Source organism: Anopheles stephensi, unplaced genomic scaffold (assembly GCF_013141755.1).
Source record: "Anopheles stephensi strain Indian unplaced genomic scaffold, UCI_ANSTEP_V1.0 ucontig302, whole genome shotgun sequence".
NCBI lineage: Eukaryota > Metazoa > Arthropoda > Insecta > Diptera > Culicidae > Anopheles > Anopheles stephensi.
In genome coordinates this window covers 208,269-227,804 of record NW_023405239.1, presented here as the reverse complement: position 1 = coordinate 227,804, position 19,536 = coordinate 208,269, and the positions used below count along the sequence as shown (strand labels likewise).

General features: G+C 47.0%; 4 protein-coding genes across 4 annotated transcripts; all 4 read left to right on the top strand.

Annotated features, from left to right (window-relative positions):
* The first annotated feature begins 1,834 nt into the window (after window positions 1-1,834).
* Window positions 1,835-2,209, top strand: LOC118516498 (histone H2B). Its single transcript, XM_036062428.1, has one exon. The coding sequence runs from the start codon at window positions 1,835-1,837 to the stop codon at window positions 2,207-2,209; it is 375 nt and encodes a 124-aa protein (XP_035918321.1).
* Window positions 2,210-6,676: 4,467 nt separating this feature from the next.
* Window positions 6,677-7,374, top strand: LOC118516494 (histone H2B). Its single transcript, XM_036062424.1, has one exon. It carries the CDS (start codon window positions 6,728-6,730, stop codon window positions 7,100-7,102), a length of 375 nt encoding a protein of 124 aa, XP_035918317.1. The 5' UTR covers window positions 6,677-6,727; the 3' UTR covers window positions 7,103-7,374.
* A 219-nt stretch (window positions 7,375-7,593) lies between these two features.
* LOC118516501 lies at window positions 7,594-10,235 on the top strand. The gene is made up of 2 exons (XM_036062431.1): window positions 7,594-8,550; window positions 8,942-10,235. Exon 1 carries the CDS (start codon window positions 7,615-7,617, stop codon window positions 8,536-8,538), a length of 924 nt encoding a protein of 307 aa, XP_035918324.1. The 5' UTR covers window positions 7,594-7,614; the 3' UTR covers window positions 8,539-8,550; window positions 8,942-10,235.
* Window positions 10,236-16,497: 6,262 nt separating this feature from the next.
* On the top strand, window positions 16,498-17,403 carry LOC118516493 (histone H2B). Its single transcript, XM_036062423.1, has one exon. The coding sequence runs from the start codon at window positions 16,549-16,551 to the stop codon at window positions 16,921-16,923; it is 375 nt and encodes a 124-aa protein (XP_035918316.1). The 5' UTR covers window positions 16,498-16,548; the 3' UTR covers window positions 16,924-17,403.
* The last annotated feature ends 2,133 nt before the right edge of the window (window positions 17,404-19,536 follow it).

The window sequence follows — 19,536 nt, the reverse complement described above, 5'->3', positions numbered from 1 at the left end:
GCGCATTTTCCCCTTGAGGACGCGTTTATTTAGACCAACGACGACGGTTTCAGACGATAAGTGTCATCGTTTTTTAAACTATGTCGACGCCTATGAACATGCACATTTAATATTATTGTACCCGCACCAGTGATGGCACCGACGTACGCGTTGTACAAACAACCAGATCACTCCCATTGCCACTCCTTTTGCCACCGCCGCCGTCGTTTTTAGTCACCCGTGGGGTAGTTGTGAAAAAATCACAACTCTTCTGGGTGGTGGTTGGTGAAGTTTGTGAAGCAATTTTAATCGATCCTTCGATACAATCTCAAAACTGTGTACTATTATCAGACCAAACCATGTGTGTTGTGTTGTTCACGGGCAAAGCTGATCCCTGGAATGCGGGATGGGAATGCGAAAGGAAAGAAAACAAAACTAGCATAAGATAGAAATAAAACTACATTTCTATTGGGGCAAATTTGAAACATTTCAAGATACGATTTGGGCATCGAGTCGCTGAACCAGCGAAATTGGCTCCGGGTACACACAATAGGACCGGGGTTTAGATCCCATCCAGACCGCCTAGGGGCGTACATAGGGCTGACTACTTTGCTACGGGTACAATCAAGTCACAGAAAGCCAGAAATGGCAAGCCAAGACCGCTCGAGGTTGTAATGCCTGGGAAGAAGAAGAAATTATTTGTTGCGGGACTACCGAACTAAACTTGTATGTCCCAACCAGGCCGCTGCTTGACGTGTAGAGGATTGCCGAACCCGTTTTGGCGCCTATTCGCCGAGTCTTTTATCAAAAAGATTGTATGGAATGGACATACATGTGCAGTCGGTCGGGTCGAGAAACAGCGTAGAATTTGTTTAATTAAGAAAGCCTCATATCCTCAGTCCTGTCCGTGTGGGAGGGTTAATTCCTACCTGTACAAGGTTTGTTATTTTAATTTTTATGGGATGTTTTGGCTACCCTGCACTGAAGGTCAGGCGGATGCGGATCAGGTTAATGAGGCTGTGTGTCAGCTTCTACTTCATCTCGCATGCGTTACCTGAGACAGGCTGGCAGGCTGGGTGGGATACTTGAGCGTTCTCCATGCGGATTTTCGAAGGTACGGTTAGGGAGGGAACAGGAATGGTTCAACATATTCTTTAGCAATACGATTTGTCGCCCTGAAAAGGACGGTTTTTGGTGGAGCAGCTGGTGGCTGGCTAGTGAGCTTAGGCCTTCTTTTCGGTCTTCTTCGGCAACAGCACGGCCTGAATGTTGGGCAGCACACCACCCTGGGCGATGGTCACACCGGACAGCAGCTTGTTCAATTCCTCGTCGTTGCGGATGGCCAGCTGCAGATGACGCGGGATGATGCGCGTCTTCTTGTTGTCTCGTGCAGCGTTTCCTGCCAATTCCAACACTTCAGCGGCCAGGTACTCCATCACGGCAGCCAGATACACTGGTGCGCCGGCACCGACACGCTCGGCATAGTTGCCTTTGCGCAGCAGACGATGGATACGGCCAACTGGGAACTGCAGACCAGCACGGTTCGAGCGGGACTTTGCCTTTCCCTTCACTTTTCCTCCCTTTCCACGGCCAGACATGATGAAGGCTTGGGTTTCAGTTGAGTTCGTTGAGAGCGCGACGCAGCGATGTGCGATGCTTCGTAGCTTGTTCGCTTGTGCCAGAAAACGCGCTCGTTTTTCGTTTATATACCGAGAGAGAAAACGTCGGCAATCTCCTCTCTGGTTGCGCGCCTGTCACCTCAGTTCCAAATAAAAGCCGAATGAAGCGATTGGATCGGTATCAAACGCGTTTCTACTCTCCGACAGTTGCATCGTACCCGTCGTAAGCTAGCGAAATGGCACCGAAAACCAGTGGAAAGGCTGCGAAGAAGTCTGGCAAGGCCCAGAAAAACATCTCCAAGTCGGACAAGAAGAAGAAAAGGAAGACCCGCAAGGAGAGCTACGCTATCTACATCTACAAGGTGTTGAAGCAGGTCCACCCGGACACCGGTATTTCCTCGAAGGCGATGAGCATCATGAACAGTTTCGTGAACGACATCTTCGAGCGCATCGCTGCCGAAGCGTCCCGCCTGGCGCACTACAACAAGCGCTCGACGATCACGTCCCGCGAAATCCAAACCGCCGTCCGCCTGCTGCTGCCCGGTGAGCTGGCCAAGCACGCCGTCTCCGAAGGAACTAAGGCAGTTACCAAGTACACCAGCTCGAAGTAATTCTCGACGGACGGGGGAAGCTCATCCATCTATCCATCCAACCAACCGGTCCTTTTCAGGACCACAATACGCATCTGTCGAAAAGAATTTGTCCCAACCCAACCCTCCATCATCAAATGTACCAACTAATTCCAGTCGCACAATATTCAAGTTGCGCAATAGAATCGCGGTAGACAGCCACTTACGGGGCATTTCCTAGCGTTCCCAGGTAACAAAATCGTCTATCTCGCTCTATCTAAGCAAAAAGTAAACCTACCAAAGCGAGAAAGGATGATGATTTTCTAACCTGGGTTTCTCCAACGGAGAGCAGCATTTTGTATCGTTCATTTACTCATCCTTTTGCTTGTCTGAGACATTACTTGTGTTTATGAATATTATTCATGTTTGTATGTACTTAATGCATATATGTTTGTGATGAATGCAGTGCAGAATTATGATAAAACGTTTTCGTACAAACAATTATGAACTATCAGTTTTGAAACATTAGCGTACATCGGAGAATTGCTGCATTGTGGTAAACATTGATGGCAATCATGACTTCCTGGCTTGACCTGAAAATAGAATTCATATCCATGGCGATCGCTTCACACGGGTGCCTTGTTGGTGTGGCGTCGCGCACCACTCAACCAAGCAAAGCTATTCTCTAGGCTCCCATGCCAACAACACGCGCGCATCGAGTACTCCATGCAACATTTTTCTAACCAACAAAATGAATCGACATGATTGGAAGGAGGATGATTTCAACATTACTCTTTTGCTCAACATTTCTGGTGGTCCTGAGAAGGACCGTTTTTGTTTGGGGCGAGACTGCCGCTCGAGGGACAGCGACGACTTAGGCACGCTCTCCACGGATGCGACGGGCCAGCTGGATGTCTTTCGGCATGATGGTGACGCGCTTCGCGTGGATGGCGCACAGGTTGGTATCCTCGAACAGGCCGACAAGGTACGCCTCGCTGGCTTCCTGCAGGGCCATCACGGCCGAGCTCTGGAAACGCAGGTCGGTCTTGAAGTCTTGCGCAATTTCACGAACCAGACGCTGGAAGGGCAGCTTGCGGATGAGCAGCTCGGTCGACTTCTGGTAGCGACGGATTTCACGCAGGGCTACGGTTCCCGGACGGTAACGATGCGGCTTCTTCACTCCTCCGGTGGCCGGAGCACTCTTGCGAGCGGCCTTGGTGGCCAGCTGCTTGCGCGGGGCCTTGCCTCCGGTCGATTTACGGGCAGTTTGCTTCGTACGGGCCATTGTACACTGTTGGCTGAGGGTAGCGGGACGTGAGCGTGTCTTTCTCGATGCGAAGTGGCTTCTGAAATAGAGTTTCACGACTTCCGACGCCCCTTTTATAAGATCGCTCGGCCTGCACACATGCACACTTCCTCGCAGCGAGCGTACGACAGAGGGTACGCATGTGTTGGTGTGGCCTAAAGTGTATATAATGGCGCGGTCTCGCGCCGAGAGCATTTATTGTGCATTGTGAACCTGAACCTTACGGATCAAAATGACTGGACGCGGAAAGGGAGGCAAAGGTCTGGGCAAAGGAGGAGCCAAGCGTCATCGCAAAGTGCTGCGCGATAACATCCAGGGAATCACCAAGCCAGCTATCCGTCGTCTGGCCCGCCGTGGAGGAGTGAAGCGTATCTCTGGCCTGATTTACGAGGAAACTCGTGGCGTGCTGAAGGTATTCCTGGAGAACGTGATCCGTGATGCGGTCACCTACACCGAACACGCCAAGCGCAAGACCGTCACAGCGATGGACGTCGTGTACGCGCTGAAGCGTCAAGGTCGCACTCTGTACGGTTTCGGAGGTTAAGCCCGACGACCCCGCCAGCCAGCGAACACAGCTGTTGCCAGCTCATCTCAACGGTCCTTTTCAGGACCACAATCCGTTAGCGTTGCCTAAAATGCCTACATTTTACAACTTTGATCGATGGTTGGTTTGAAAATATTGAGAATTATTTTAAGTGATCATTGGTGTTCGTTTGCGGTGATTCGAATATCGAACAGAACCAGTGTTCAGGCATGCTCAAAGAGAGACGCCATCTAGTGCAGACGCTGAGACACGGTACCACAGGGGTTTTTTTTTCTAAATTTCGTAGCAACGTACGGAACTGTCCAATAAGTGAGACGAGCAACACGCGCAGGTCCCTTCCCGATTGTGATCAGTGAAAATCAAACATATGTATAGTGTCACAAAAAAGCAGCATTGAAAAGCCTGCCGTCGCACACACAAGGATCGAGAGAAACGTTACGAAGTGTTGGTAGAAACGCTCTCTTTTTGTGTGATTTCTCTGGCGAAGCTTTCGCTACGCTCATGCGTCTCGAGATATGCTATCTTATAAAATAGCTGATTCTCTGTTGCCCGCACAAATGCAGTTCGTGACCAAGGCCTGCTTCGCACAGATTAAGTGCGAAATCTCAGTACTGTACAATTGTCCGGCCGATCCTAGAATTCGAAAGCCTCATGTGGACTCGTTCACAACAACATATTATTAACAGGATAGAATCATTTCAGTATAAGTGTTTGCGCCCATCGCGTATGCAATCTCCATCAGGATGCTCTACTGCTCCTTAGTTCGATCGGTGCTGCCCAAGCGCCACACATTGCTTAAACGACTGGAAAACAGAAACTCCACTTAAAAACAAAATGACGCGCCCGACCTTTTACCCGACGTTTAATGCGTGCGCGCATTTTCCCCTTGAGGACGCGTTTATTTAGACCAACGACGACGGTTTCAGACGATAAGTGTCATCGTTTTTTAAACTATGTCGACGCCTATGAACATGCACATTTAATATTATTGTACCCGCACCAGTGATGGCACCGACGTACGCGTTGTACAAACAACCAGATCACTCCCATTGCCACTCCTTTTGCCACCGCCGCCGTCGTTTTTAGTCACCCGTGGGGGTAGTTGTGAAAAAATCACAACTCTTCTGGGTGGTGGTTGGTGAAGTTTGTGACGCAATTTTATTCGATCCTTCGACACAATCGCAAAACTGTGTACTTTTATCAGACCAAACCATGTGTGTTGTGTTGTTCACGGGCAAAGCTGATCCCTGGAATGCGGGATGGGAATGCGAATGGGAAGAAAACAAAACTAGCATTAGATAGAAATAAAACTACATTTCTATTGGGGCAATTTTGAAACAGTCCCAAGATACGATTTGGGCATCGAGTCGCTGAACCAGCGAAATTGGCTCCGGGTACACACAATAGGACCGGGGTTTAGATCCCATCCAGACCGCCTAGGGGCGTACAACGTTCTGACTACTTTGCTACGGGTACAATCAAGTCACAGAAAGCCAGAAATGGCAGGCCAAGACCGCTCGAGCTTGTAATGCCTGGGAAGAAGAAGAAATTATTTGTTGCGGGACTACCGAACTAAACTTGTATGTCCCAACCAGGCCGCTGCTTGACGTGTAGAGGATTGCCGAACCCGTTTTGGCGCCTATTCGCCGAGTCTTTTATCAAAAAGATTGTATGGAATGGAAATACATGTGCAGTCGGTCGGGTCGAGAAACAGCGTAGAATTTGTTTAATTAAGAAAGCCTCATATCCTCAGTCCTGTCCGTGTGGGAGGGTTAATTCCTACCTGTACAAGGTTTGTTATTTTAATTTTTATGGGATGTTTTGGCTACCCTGCACTGAAGGTCAGGCGGATGCGGATCAGATTAATGAGGCTGTGTGGCAGCTTCTACTTCATCTCGCATGCGTTACCTGAGACAGGCTGGCAGGCTGGGTGGGATACTTGAGCGTTCTCCATGCAGATTTTCGAAGGTACGGTTAGGGAGGGAACAGGAATGGTTCAACATATTCTTTAGCAATACGATTTGTCGCCCTGAAAAGGACGGTTTTTGGTGGAGCAGCTGGTGGCTGGCTAGTGAGCTTAGGCCTTCTTTTCGGTCTTCTTCGGCAACAGCACGGCCTGAATGTTGGGCAGCACACCACCCTGGGCGATGGTCACACCGGACAGCAGCTTGTTCAATTCCTCGTCGTTGCGGATGGCCAGCTGCAGATGACGCGGGATGATGCGCGTCTTCTTGTTGTCTCGTGCAGCGTTTCCTGCCAATTCCAACACTTCAGCGGCCAGGTACTCCATCACGGCAGCCAGATACACTGGTGCGCCGGCACCGACACGCTCGGCATAGTTGCCTTTGCGCAGCAGACGATGGATACGGCCAACTGGGAACTGCAGACCAGCACGGTTCGAGCGGGACTTTGCCTTTCCCTTCACTTTTCCTCCCTTTCCACGGCCAGACATGATGAAGGCTTGGGTTTCAGTTGAGTTCGTTGAGAGCGCGACGCAGCGATGTGCGATGCTTCGTAGCTTGTTCGCTTGTGCCAGAAAACGCGCCCGTTTTTCGTTTATATACCGAGAGAGAAAACGTCGGCAATCTCCTCTCTGGTTGCGCGCCTGTCACCTCAGTTCCAAATAAAAGCCGAATGAAGCGATTGGATCGGTATCAAACGCGTTTCTACTCTCCGACAGTTGACACCGTACCCGTCGTAAGCTAGCGAAATGGCACCGAAAACCAGTGGAAAGGCTGCGAAGAAGTCTGGCAAGGCCCAGAAAAACATCTCCAAGTCGGACAAGAAGAAGAAAAGGAAGACCCGCAAGGAGAGCTACGCTATCTACATCTACAAGGTGTTGAAGCAGGTCCACCCGGACACCGGTATTTCCTCGAAGGCGATGAGCATCATGAACAGTTTCGTGAACGACATCTTCGAGCGCATCGCTGCCGAAGCGTCCCGCCTGGCGCACTACAACAAGCGCTCGACGATCACGTCCCGCGAAATCCAAACCGCCGTCCGCCTGCTGCTGCCCGGTGAGCTGGCCAAGCACGCCGTCTCCGAAGGAACTAAGGCAGTTACCAAGTACACCAGCTCGAAGTAATTCTCGACGGACGGGGGAAGCTCATCCATCTATCCATCCAACCAACCGGTCCTTTTCAGGACCACAATACGCATCTGTCGAAAAGAATTTGTCCCAACCCAACCCTCCATCATCAAATGTTACCAACTAATTCCAGTCGCACAATATTCAAGTTGCGCAATAGAATCGCGGTAGACAGCCACTTACGGGGCATTTCCTAGCGTTCCCAGGTAACAAAATCGTCTATCTCGCTCTGTCTAAGCAAAAAGTAAACCTACCAAAGCGAGAAAGGATGATGATTTTCTAACCTGGGTTTCTCCAACGGAGAGCAGCATTTTGTATCGTTCATTTACTCATCCTTTTGCTTGCCTTCGACATTACTTGTGTTTATGAATATTATTCATGTTTGTATGTACTCCATGCATATATGTTTGTGATGAATGCCAGTCTGTCATTACCAGCGAGTGTCAAAAAACGTGTCTTTCCGTAACGGACAATTTTTGCGTAAAAAAGAGAGGATTTTGATTTGAAAAATGTCGGTTAGCGACAGAACCTTTAAGGTGGATTTCTCGCAAATCCCAAGAAAGCCCACACGCACGGAAATTTTTAGCTTCCTTACGGACAAGCTAAGCCTAAAACCGGAAAAGCTGGAAATGGTACAATTCCTGAACCTTTCCACATCTGTGGTGGTGGAGATGAAAGAGGAGGGCGATGCTCTCTTAATAGTGGAGGTGCATGATAGAAAGCACACCATCACGTGTAACGGTCGGGATCACGCGATCCCAATCACAATGGAGGACGACACCAAAGTCGTAACCATACAGGAGGTATCCGCCAAGGTGACTAACGCGGATATTATATCAGCTTTGGAGGCCTTCGGAGAGGTGAAGGGGGCAAAGGACCTCCTCTGGGAGGAGCCTACGCCTTTCCCAGGCGTAAGAAACGGCAACAGAGCGGTGAAAATGTTAATTAACAGGCCCATTCCATCATACATCACCATAAAGGGTGAGCGGGGTAGGATCACATACCGCGGGCAGGAACAAACCTGCATGTACTGCGATCAAATGGTCCATTACGGTGTTTCCTGCACACAAAACAGGAAAAATAACAGCCAAAAGGCATCAGGTGTCAACCAGCGCCTATACTCGGCAATAGTACAGGGCAACCACACTACGGCCAAAGAGGGCTCAACAGAAAAAGTGGTAACCACAAAAAGTGTCCCCACCCAAGTGGGTACAATTACTAGAAAAAAATCCATTGACGAACCAGGCTGCAGCAAAGCACTGGAACGCATAGACTACGGTAAAAGTGTCTCGAACACTATGACACTTAACAAAAGAGCAATGTCCGACAGCTCCTATCCAGACACAGACGAGGAAAAAGCAGGGGTCTCCCAGCATGATTTTAAAAAGCCACACAAAAAAAGCACCAAAACGAACGAACGTAGCATACTATAAACTGCCAAACAGGTTTTTTGTTGTATAGGTTTTTGTTAACATATAAAAAAAAGAGAAAAGATAAATTTGTTCAATATTATGACATCCACATTAAAAATACTACAAACAAACATAACCAGCCTCATTAAAAACAAAGACGAGTTAGAAAGAATTCTACTCGCACAAGACATCACAGCAGCTTGCATCTGTGAAACTTGGTTAGACGACAATAATCTACATAAATCCAAAATCCACAACTACAACCGCATAAACAGCAATAGATCGGACGGCTATGGAGGCACTGCAATTTACCTCCAAAAAAACAAAAAATTTAGAACAATCAATAGACTTAGTAACGAAAACATACAAATCACAGAAATTGAACTCATACAGGATAAATTCAAAATAATTTGCATCTATGCAGCCCCTAGGACCCCGATTCAAGACTTCAAAGACACCATTACGCAAATAATACACAATACAAACAACAGGAAATGCCTAATAGCCGCAGACCTCAACTCGCATCACACCTCATGGGGAAACCCTTGGAGCGACAATTAAGGTACGTTTATAATTAACGAAATAGACAATACTCAACTAACAATTTTGCACAACAAAGAACCTACATACATCCCCACAGACTTAAACAAAAGAAATACAGCAATAGACTTAACATTCGTAACAGAAAACATAACCGATAAATGCACAAGGGTAGTACTAGATCACCACATGGGAGCCACCAATCACAAAACAATTATCACAACTATAGAAACAATCAATCACAAACAAGCCCGACTAATAACAAACAGGAAAAAACTTTACCATGAATTAAAACAAATGGAAATAGAGGAACACACCTCAGTGAAACAAATTTTCCAGAAAATAGACACACTAGTAAAAGGAAACACCTCTAAATCAAAAAAACCACTAAAAATCTGGTGGAATAGAGAAACGGAAAAAGCTTGGAAGGTAAAAAACAAAAGTAGACAAATTTTCAATAGAAACAAAACAATAGAGAACGAAATTGAATTCAAGAAAAATCTAGCTAAATTCAGACTAATTAAAAGAAAACACAAAATCCAAAAATATGAAGAGAAACTTAGCGAGATAAACAATTACACTAACACCACAGAATTATGGAGATTTATAGGAAAAATCGAAGGCAAAAAAACAAACACAAAAGATGAAAATCTCATCCACAACAACAAAGAGGCAGCAAAAACATTTTTAGAAGAAAATTTTCAAAAAAATAAGAAAGGGAACAAAAAACCTTATCAATATGCTAGGCCATTAAACAATATCATGGACGAAGAAAGATGGCATAACATTCTAAAAAAAAAGAAAAATACAGCCCCAGGGCCTGACAAAATCTCCTACGAAATTCTGAAAAATATAAATAGACCATCGGTCAGTAAAATAGTAAAGGAGATAAATAACATGTGGGAAAAAGGAAATTTAAAAAAGCAATACAAACACATAGAAATAGTGGCGATCCCCAAACCAGGGGCTGATAGAAACAACGCTAAAAACTATAGGCCCATAGCTATGATTCCGGCTATCACTAAAATCATAAATTCAGCAGTGTTAGAAGACCTCAACAGACACTGTCACAACAACAACATTATACCAACAACTTCTTTTGGCTTCAAAAAAAACTGTACCACAAACCAATGCGTCAACTATTTAGTGAATGAAATTACATCCAACAAAAGAAAAAACTGGTTAACTGGAATAATGTTTATAGATTTAAAAAGCGCGTACAACAACGTACACACAGACTCGCTCATACAAATTTTGGAGCAAAACCAGATTCCGATAGAAATCATTAGATGGGTAGGAAGTTTCTTAAACAACAGAACGATAGAAATAAAATCAGAAGGAGAAAAGCTAAAAAAATTAGTGTCAGACGGTTTACCACAAGGGGATGTCCTCTCACCCACCTTATTTAACATCTACACCAAAAAAATCCACGAAACACTCAACAATAGCGACGGAAAAGTTTTACAGTATGCGGACGATTTCGTAATCATTCAAAAAGGGAAAACAGCCACAGAACTGGAATATAAGATGCAAACAGCGATCAATAGTTTTTCAAATACAATCCAGGGACTAAAGCTTCCAATTAACATAGACAAAACAAAATTTATGATCTTCAGCAAGAAACCCCAAAACATCACTATACAAATAAGAAACCAGCGAATAGAAAAAGTTACAGTTTACAAATATCTCGGAGTGTGGATTGATGGCAACCTATTTTTCAAAAAACATGTAGAAGAACTCAAGGATAAAGCTAGAAAAAGATTACAGTTAGTGAGAAGGATATGTAACACCAAAAACAACCTCAGCCCTACGAAAACCATTACTGTACACAGAGCCATTATAAGGAACATTTTGGAAACTGGCTCCCTGTACACTCTAAATGCAAAAAAAAACTTACTAAACTCAATGAATTCAATTACAAACCAGTCACTCAGAAAAGTAACGGGTTGCTCTAAAACAACCCCTATTAACACGCTAATGGCGATTGCAGCCGAAACCCCACCACACATTAGAGCAAGTTATATAGCCAAAAAGGACATGGTCAAAACATTAATTTACTCTCCGATCCATAGGGACCAAATGAGAAGAACCATGAGAGAAAACTCAAGAACCAGATCAAGAAACAAATCATACATGGAGAATTTATTCCAGAACAATCTGAATATTTTTGAAGAAACAGCAAGAATCAAAACAAATGACATCAATGGAAGCACAAAAATTCGCTGTGAAATCGAACCCAACATATCAAAAAACTCTACAGCAGGGAAAGTATACCTCAAACAATTTTGCGAACAGGAAATAAAAAAGCTAGGAACAACGAACACTCTAATTTTCACTGACGGGAGCAAGAGCGATGAGGGATGCGGAATCGGAATATACATAAGACCTCACAATAATAACAATAACAGATACTGGGCACATAAATTCAAAACAAAAAACATAACTCCAATTACGTCCATAGAATTAGCAGCCATAGAAAAAGCCATTAACATCATAACGATAGAAAAAATAGAAAACCCAATCATCCTTACAGACAGTCAAGCTGCATGTAAAATCCTCATTAACGCACAAAACCTCGATCACATCGACGAAATAGTCTATAATATACTCAGAGGATGCAAACACTCTAACGCTCAAATAAGATGGATTCCAGGACACTTAGGTCTATATGGAAACGAAAAGGCAGATGAACTAGCAAAAAAAGGAGTGCACGCAAAAGACATATACAACAACAAACTACGTTTGGCAGATGTAAACCATATGTTAGTTGAAAACATGAAAAAAGAAACTAGAGAATGGTACAAAAAAACGTGTGAGCAAAAGGGAAAAAAATTCCAAAGATTCCAAAAAGAGTTCGAAGACAAACCGTGGCACCACAATCTAAACATCACACCCCATGACATCAAAACAACAAACAAAATCATAGCTGGACATGATCTCTCAAAATATTGGCTCAACAAAATGAGAATCACCGAAAACGGAAACTGTGATGCATGTAATATTCCCGAAACAGGAACACATAACATCTTTTACTGCAACAGATACCAGACCCAACGAGAAAAATACGACATCTCCTTCGACGCATTTTTAGAGAAATGGAAAGAGCCGAACGGACGCATGGTCAAAAATATAACCAAATTCATACGAGAAACAAAAATCTCATTTTGAATAGAACCAAGCAAGACATGAAACATGCAGCATAAACGAAAAGCATAACACCACTCATCTGACAAACAGACCAAGCAGAAAAACAACAGACTCCGCAACCGGGTAGATGACTCTTGAGCAGTCCTAGGACTCAGTCGAAAGCCCAAACGAAACAGTTAACCTTTGAATATGTGGGGGGAACAATAGTTGCTCATACGCATAGAAGGCTATACCCTGTTTCAACAAAATAGAAGAAGAAGAAGAAGTGATGAATGCAGTGCAGAATTATGATAAAACGTTTTCGTACAAACAATTATGAACTATCAGTTTTGAAACATTAGCGTACATCGGAGAATTGCTGCATTGTGGTAAACATTGATGGCAATCATGACTTCCTGGCTTGACCTGAAAATAGAATTTCATATCCATGGCGATCGCTTCACACGGGTACCTTGTTGGTGTGGCGTCGCGTACCACTCAACCAAGCAAAACTATTCTCTAGGCTCCCATGCCAACAACACGCGCGCATCGAGTACTCCATGCAACATTTTTCTAACCAACAAAATGAATCGACATGATTGGAAGGAGGATGATTTCAACATTACTCTTTTGCTCAACATTTCTGGTGGTCCTGAGAAGGACCGTTTTTGTTTGGGGCGAGACTGCCGCTCGAGGGACAGCGACGACTTAGGCACGCTCTCCACGGATGCGACGGGCCAGCTGGATGTCTTTCGGCATGATGGTGACGCGCTTCGCGTGGATGGCGCACAGGTTGGTGTCCTCGAACAGGCCGACAAGGTACGCCTCGCTGGCTTCCTGCAGGGCCATCACGGCCGAGCTCTGGAAACGCAGGTCGGTCTTGAAGTCTTGCGCAATTTCACGAACCAGACGCTGGAAGGGCAGCTTGCGGATGAGCAGCTCGGTCGACTTCTGGTAGCGACGGATTTCACGCAGGGCTACGGTTCCCGGACGGTAACGATGCGGCTTCTTCACTCCTCCGGTGGCCGGAGCACTCTTGCGAGCGGCCTTGGTGGCCAGCTGCTTGCGCGGGGCCTTGCCTCCGGTCGATTTACGGGCAGTTTGCTTCGTACGGGCCATTGTACACTGTTGGCTGAGGGTAGCGGGACGTGAGCGTGTCTTTCTCGATGCGAAGTGGCTTCTGAAATAGAGTTTCACGACTTCCGACGCCCCTTTTATAAGATCGCTCGGCCTGCACACATACGCACTTCCTCGCAGCGAGCGTACGACAGAGGGTACGCATGTGTTGGTGTGGCCTAAAGTGTATATAATGGCGCGGTCTCGCGCCGAGAGCATTAATTGTGCATTGTGAACCTGAACCTTACGGATCAAAATGACTGGACGCGGAAAGGGAGGCAAAGGTCTGGGCAAAGGAGGAGCCAAGCGTCATCGCAAAGTGCTGCGCGATAACATCCAGGGAATCACCAAGCCAGCTATCCGTCGTCTGGCCCGCCGTGGAGGAGTGAAGCGTATCTCTGGCCTGATTTACGAGGAAACTCGTGGCGTGCTGAAGGTATTCCTGGAGAACGTGATCCGTGATGCGGTCACCTACACCGAACACGCCAAGCGCAAGACCGTCACAGCGATGGACGTCGTGTACGCGCTGAAGCGTCAAGGTCGCACTCTGTACGGTTTCGGAGGTTAAGCCCGACGACCCCGCCAGCCAGCGAACACAGCTGTTGCCAGCTCATCTCAACGGTCCTTTTCAGGACCACAATCCGTTAGCGTTGCTTAAAATGCCTACATTTTACAACTTTGATTGATGGTTGGTTTGAAAATATTGAGAATTATTTTAAGTGATCATTGGTGTTCGTTTGCGGTGATTCGAATATCGAACAGAACCAGTGTTCAGGCATGCTCAAAGAGAGACGCCATCTAGTGCAGACGCTGAGATACGGTACCACAGGGTGTTTTTTTTTTTTTTTTAATTTCGTAGCAACGTACGGAACTGTCCATGAAGTGAGACGAGCAACACGCGCAGGTCCCTTCCCGATTGTGATCAGTGAAAATCAAACATATGTATAGTGTCATAAAAAAGCAGCATTGAAAAGCCTGCCGTCGCACACGCAAGGATCGAGAGAAACGTTACGAAGTGTTGGTAGAAACGCTCTCTTTTTGTGTGATTTCTCTGGCGAAGCTTTCGCTACGCTCATGCGTCTCGCGATATGCTATCTTATAAAATAGCTGATTCCTCTGTTGCCCGCACAAATGCAGTTCGTGACCAAGGCCTGCTTCGCACAGATTAAGTGCGAAATCTCAGTACTGTACAATTGTCCGGCCGATCCTAGAATTCGAAAGCCTCATGTGGACTCGTTCACAACAACATATTATTAACAGGATAGAATCATTTCAGTATAAGTGTTTGCGCGCATCGCGTATGCAATCTCCATCAGGATGCTCTACTGCTCCTTAGTTCGATCGGTGCTGCCCAAGCGCCACACATTGCTTAAACGACTGGAAAACAGAAACTCCACTTAAAAACAAAATGACGCGCCCGACCTTTTACCCGACGTTTAATGCGTGCGCGCCTTTTCGCCTCGAGGACGCGTTTATTTAGACCAACGACGACGGTTTCAGACGATAAGTGTCATCGTTTTTTTTTAAACTATGTCGTCGCCTATGAACATGCACATTGTAATATTATTGTACCGGCACCAGTGATGGCACCGACGTACGCGTTGTACAAACAACCAGATCACTCCCATTGCCACTCCTTTTGCCACCGCCGCCGTCGTTTTTAGTCCCCCGTGGGGGTAGTTGTGAAAAAATCCCAACTCTTCTGGGTGGTGGTTGGTGAAGTTTGTGAAGCAATTTTATTCGATCCTTCGATACAATCTCAAAACTGTGTACTATTATCAGACCAAACCCTGTGTGTTGTGTTGTTCACGGGCAAGGCTGGTCCCTGGAATATGGAATGGGAATGCGAATGGAACGAAAACAAAACTAGCATAAGATAGAAATAAAACAACATTTCTATTGGGGCAATTTTGAAACAGTCCCAAGATACGATTTGGGCATCGAGTCGCTGAACCAGCGAAATTGGCTCCGGGTACACACAATAGGACCGGGGTGTAAATCCCATCCAGACCGCCTAGGGGCGTACATAGGGCTGACTACTTTGCTACGGGTACAATCAAGTCACAGAAAGCCAGAAATGGCAAGCCAAGACCGCTCGAGGTTGTAATGCCTGGGAAGAAGAAGAAATTATTTGGCCGCTGCTTGACGTGTAGAGGATTGCCGAACCCGTTTTGGCGCCTATTCGCCGAGTCTTTTATCAAAAAGATTGTATGGAATGGAAATACATGTGCAGTCGGTCGGGTCGAGAAACAGCGTAGAATTTGTTTAATTAAGAAAGCCTCATATCCTCAGTCCTGTCCGTGTGGGAGGGTTAATTCCTACCTGTACAAGGTTTGCTGTTTTAATTTTTATGGGATGTTTTGGCTACCCTGCACTGAAGGTCAGGCGGATGCGGATCAGATTAATGAGGCTGTGTGTCAGCTTCTACTTCATCGCGCATGCGTTACCTGAGACAGGCTGGCAGGCTGGGTGGGATACTTGAGCGTTCTCCATGCAGATTTTCGAAGGTACGGTTAGGGAGGGAACAGGAATGGTTCAACATATTCTTTAGCAATACGATTTGTCGCCCTGAAAAGGACGGTTTTTGGTGGAGCAGCTGGTGGCTGGCTAGTGAGCTTAGGCCTTCTTTTCGGTCTTCTTCGGCAGCAGCACGGCCTGAATGTTGGGCAGCACACCACCCTGGGCGATGGTCACACCGGACAGCAGCTTGTTCAATTCCTCGTCGTTGCGGATGGCCAGCTGCAGATGACGCGGGATGATGCGCGTCTTCTTGTTGTCTCGTGCAGCGTTTCCTGCCAATTCCAACACTTCAGCGGCCAGGTACTCCATCACGGCAGCCAGATACACTGGTGCGCCGGCACCGACACGCTCGGCATAGTTGCCTTTGCGCAGCAGACGATGGATACGGCCAACTGGGAACTGCAGACCAGCACGGTTCGAGCGGGACTTTGCCTTTCCCTTCACTTTTCCTCCCTTTCCACGGCCAGACATGATGAAGGCTTGGGTTTCAGTTGAGTTCGTTGAGAGCGCGACGCGGCGATGTGCGATGCTTCGTAGCTTGTTCGTTTGTGCCAGAAAACGCGCCCTTTTCTCGTTTATATACCGGGAGAGAAAACGTCGGCAATCTCCTCTCTGGTTGCGCGCCTGTCACCTCAGTTCCAAATAAAAGCCGAATGAAGCGATTGGATCGGTATCAAACGCGTTTCTACTCTCCGACAGTTGGCATCGTACCCGTCGTAAGCTAGCGAAATGGCACCGAAAACCAGTGGAAAGGCTGCGAAGAAATCTGGCAAGGCCCAGAAAAACATCTCCAAGTCGGACAAGAAGAAGAAAAGGAAGACCCGCAAGGAGAGCTACGCTATCTACATCTACAAGGTGTTGAAGCAGGTCCACCCGGACACCGGTATTTCCTCGAAGGCGATGAGCATCATGAACAGTTTCGTGAACGACATCTTCGAGCGCATCGCTGCCGAAGCGTCCCGCCTGGCGCACTACAACAAGCGCTCGACGATCACGTCCCGCGAAATCCAAACCGCCGTCCGCCTGCTGCTGCCCGGTGAGCTGGCCAAGCACGCCGTCTCCGAAGGAACCAAGGCAGTCACCAAGTACACCAGCTCGAAGTAATTCTCGACGGACGGGGGAAGCTCATCCATCTATCCATCCAACCAACCGGTCCTTTTCAGGACCACAATACGCATCTGTCGAAAAGAATTTGTCCCAACCCAACCCTCCATCATCAAATGTAACCAACTAATTCCAGTCGCGCAATATTCAAGTTGCGCAATAGAATCGCGGTAGACAGCCACTTTAGGGCATTTCCTAGCGTTCCCAGGTAACAAAATCGTCTATCTCGCTCTATCTAAGCAAAAAGTAAACCTACCAAAGCGAGAAAGGATGATGATTTTCTAACCTGGGTTTCTCCAACGGAGAGCAGCATTTTGTATCGTTCATTTACTCATCCTTTTGCTTGCCTGAGACATTACTTGTGTTTATGAATATTATTCATGTTTGTATGTACTTAATGCATATATGTTTGTGATGAATGCAGTGCAGAATTATGCTAAAACGTTTTCGTACAAACAATTATGAACTATCAGTTTTGAAACATTAGCGTACATCGGAGAATTGCTGCATTGTGGTAAACATTGATGACAATCATGACTTCCTGGCTTGACCTGAAAATAGAATTTCATATCCATGGCGATTGCTTCACACGGGTACCTTGTTGGTGTGGCGTCGCGTACCACTCAACCAAGCAAAGCTATTCTCTAGGCTCCCATGCCAACAACACGCGCGCATCGAGTACTCCATGCAACATTTTTCTAACCAACAAAATGAATCGACATGATTGGAAGGAGGATGATTTCAACATTACTCTTTTGCTCAACATTTCTGGTGGTCCTGAGAAGGACCGTTTTTGTTTGGGGCGAGACTGCCGCTCGAGGGACAGCGACGACTTAGGCACGCTCTCCACGGATGCGACGGGCCAGCTGGATGTCTTTCGGCATGATGGTGACGCGCTTCGCGTGGATGGCGCACAGGTTGGTGTCCTCGAACAGGCCGACAAGGTACGCCTCGCTGGCTTCCTGCAGGGCCATCACGGCCGAGCTCTGGAAACGCAGGTCGGTCTTGAAGTCTTGCGCAATTTCACGAACCAGACGCTGGAAGGGCAGCTTGCGGATGAGCAGCTCGGTCGACTTCTGGTAGCGACGGATTTCACGCAGGGCTACGGTTCCCGGACGGTAACGATGCGGCTTCTTCACTCCTCCGGTGGCCGGAGCACTCTTGCGAGCGGCCTTGGTGGCCAGCTGCTTGCGCGGGGCCTTGCCTCCGGTCGATTTACGGGCAGTTTGCTTCGTACGGGCCATTGTACACTGTTGGCTGAGGGTAGCGGAACGTGAGCGTGTCCTTCTCGATGCGAAGTGGCTTCTGAAATAGAGTTACACGACTTCCGACGCCCCTTTTATAAGATCGCTCGGCCTGCACACATGCACACTTCCTCGCAGCGAGCGTACGACAGAGGGTACGCATGTGTTGGTGTGGCCTAAAGTGTATATAATGGCGCGGTCTCGCGCCGAGAGCATTTATTGTGCATTGTGAACCTGAACCTTACGGATCAAAATGACTGGACGCGGAAAGGGAGGCAAAGGTCTGGGCAAAGGAGGAGCCAAGCGTCATCGCAAAGTGCTGCGCGATAACATCCAGGGAATCACCAAGCCAGCTATCCGTCGTCTGGCCCGCCGTGGAGGAGTGAAGCGTATCTCTGGCCTGATTTACGAGGAAACTCGTGGCGTGCTGAAGGTATTCCTGGAGAACGTGATCCGTGATGCGGTCACCTACACCGAACACGCCAAGCGCAAGACCGTCACAGCGATGGACGTCGTGTACGCGCTGAAGCGTCAAGGTCGCACTCTGTACGGTTTCGGAGGTTAAGCCCGACGACCCCGCCAGCCAGCGAACACAGCTGTTGCCAGCTCATCTCAACGGTCCTTTTCAGGACCACAATCCGTTAGCGTTGCCTAAAATGCCTACATTTTACAACTTTGATCGATGGTTGGTTTGAAAATATTGAGAATTATTTTAAGTGATCATTGGTGTTCGTTTGCGGTGATTCGAATATCGAACAGAACCAGTGTTCAGGCATGCTCAAAGAGAGACGCCATCTAGTGCAGACGCTGAGACACGGTACCACAGGGGGGTTTGTTTTTAATTTCGTAGCAACGTACGGAACTGTCCATGAAGTGAGACGAGCAACACGCGCAGGTCCCTTCCCGATTGTGATCAGTGAAAATCAAACATATGTATAGTGTCACAAAAAAGCAGCATTGAAAAGCCTGCCGTCGCACACGCAAGGATCGAGAGAAACGTTACGAAGTGTTGGTAGAAACGCTCTCTTTTGGTGTGATTTCTCTGGCGAAGCTTTCGCTACGCTCATGCGTCTCGCGATATGCTATCTTATAAAATAGCTGATTTCTCTGTTGCCCGCACAAATGCAGTTCGTGACCAAGGCCTGCTTCGCACAGATTAAGTGCGAAATCTCAGTACTGTACAATTGTCCGGCCGATCCTAGAATTCGAAAGCCTCATGTGAACTCGTTCACAACAACATATTATTAACAGGATAGAATCATTTCAGTATAAGTGTTTGCGCGCATCGCGTATGCAATCTCCATCAGGATGCTCTACTGCTCCTTAGTTCGATCGGTGCTGCCCAAGCGCCACACATTGCTTAAACGAC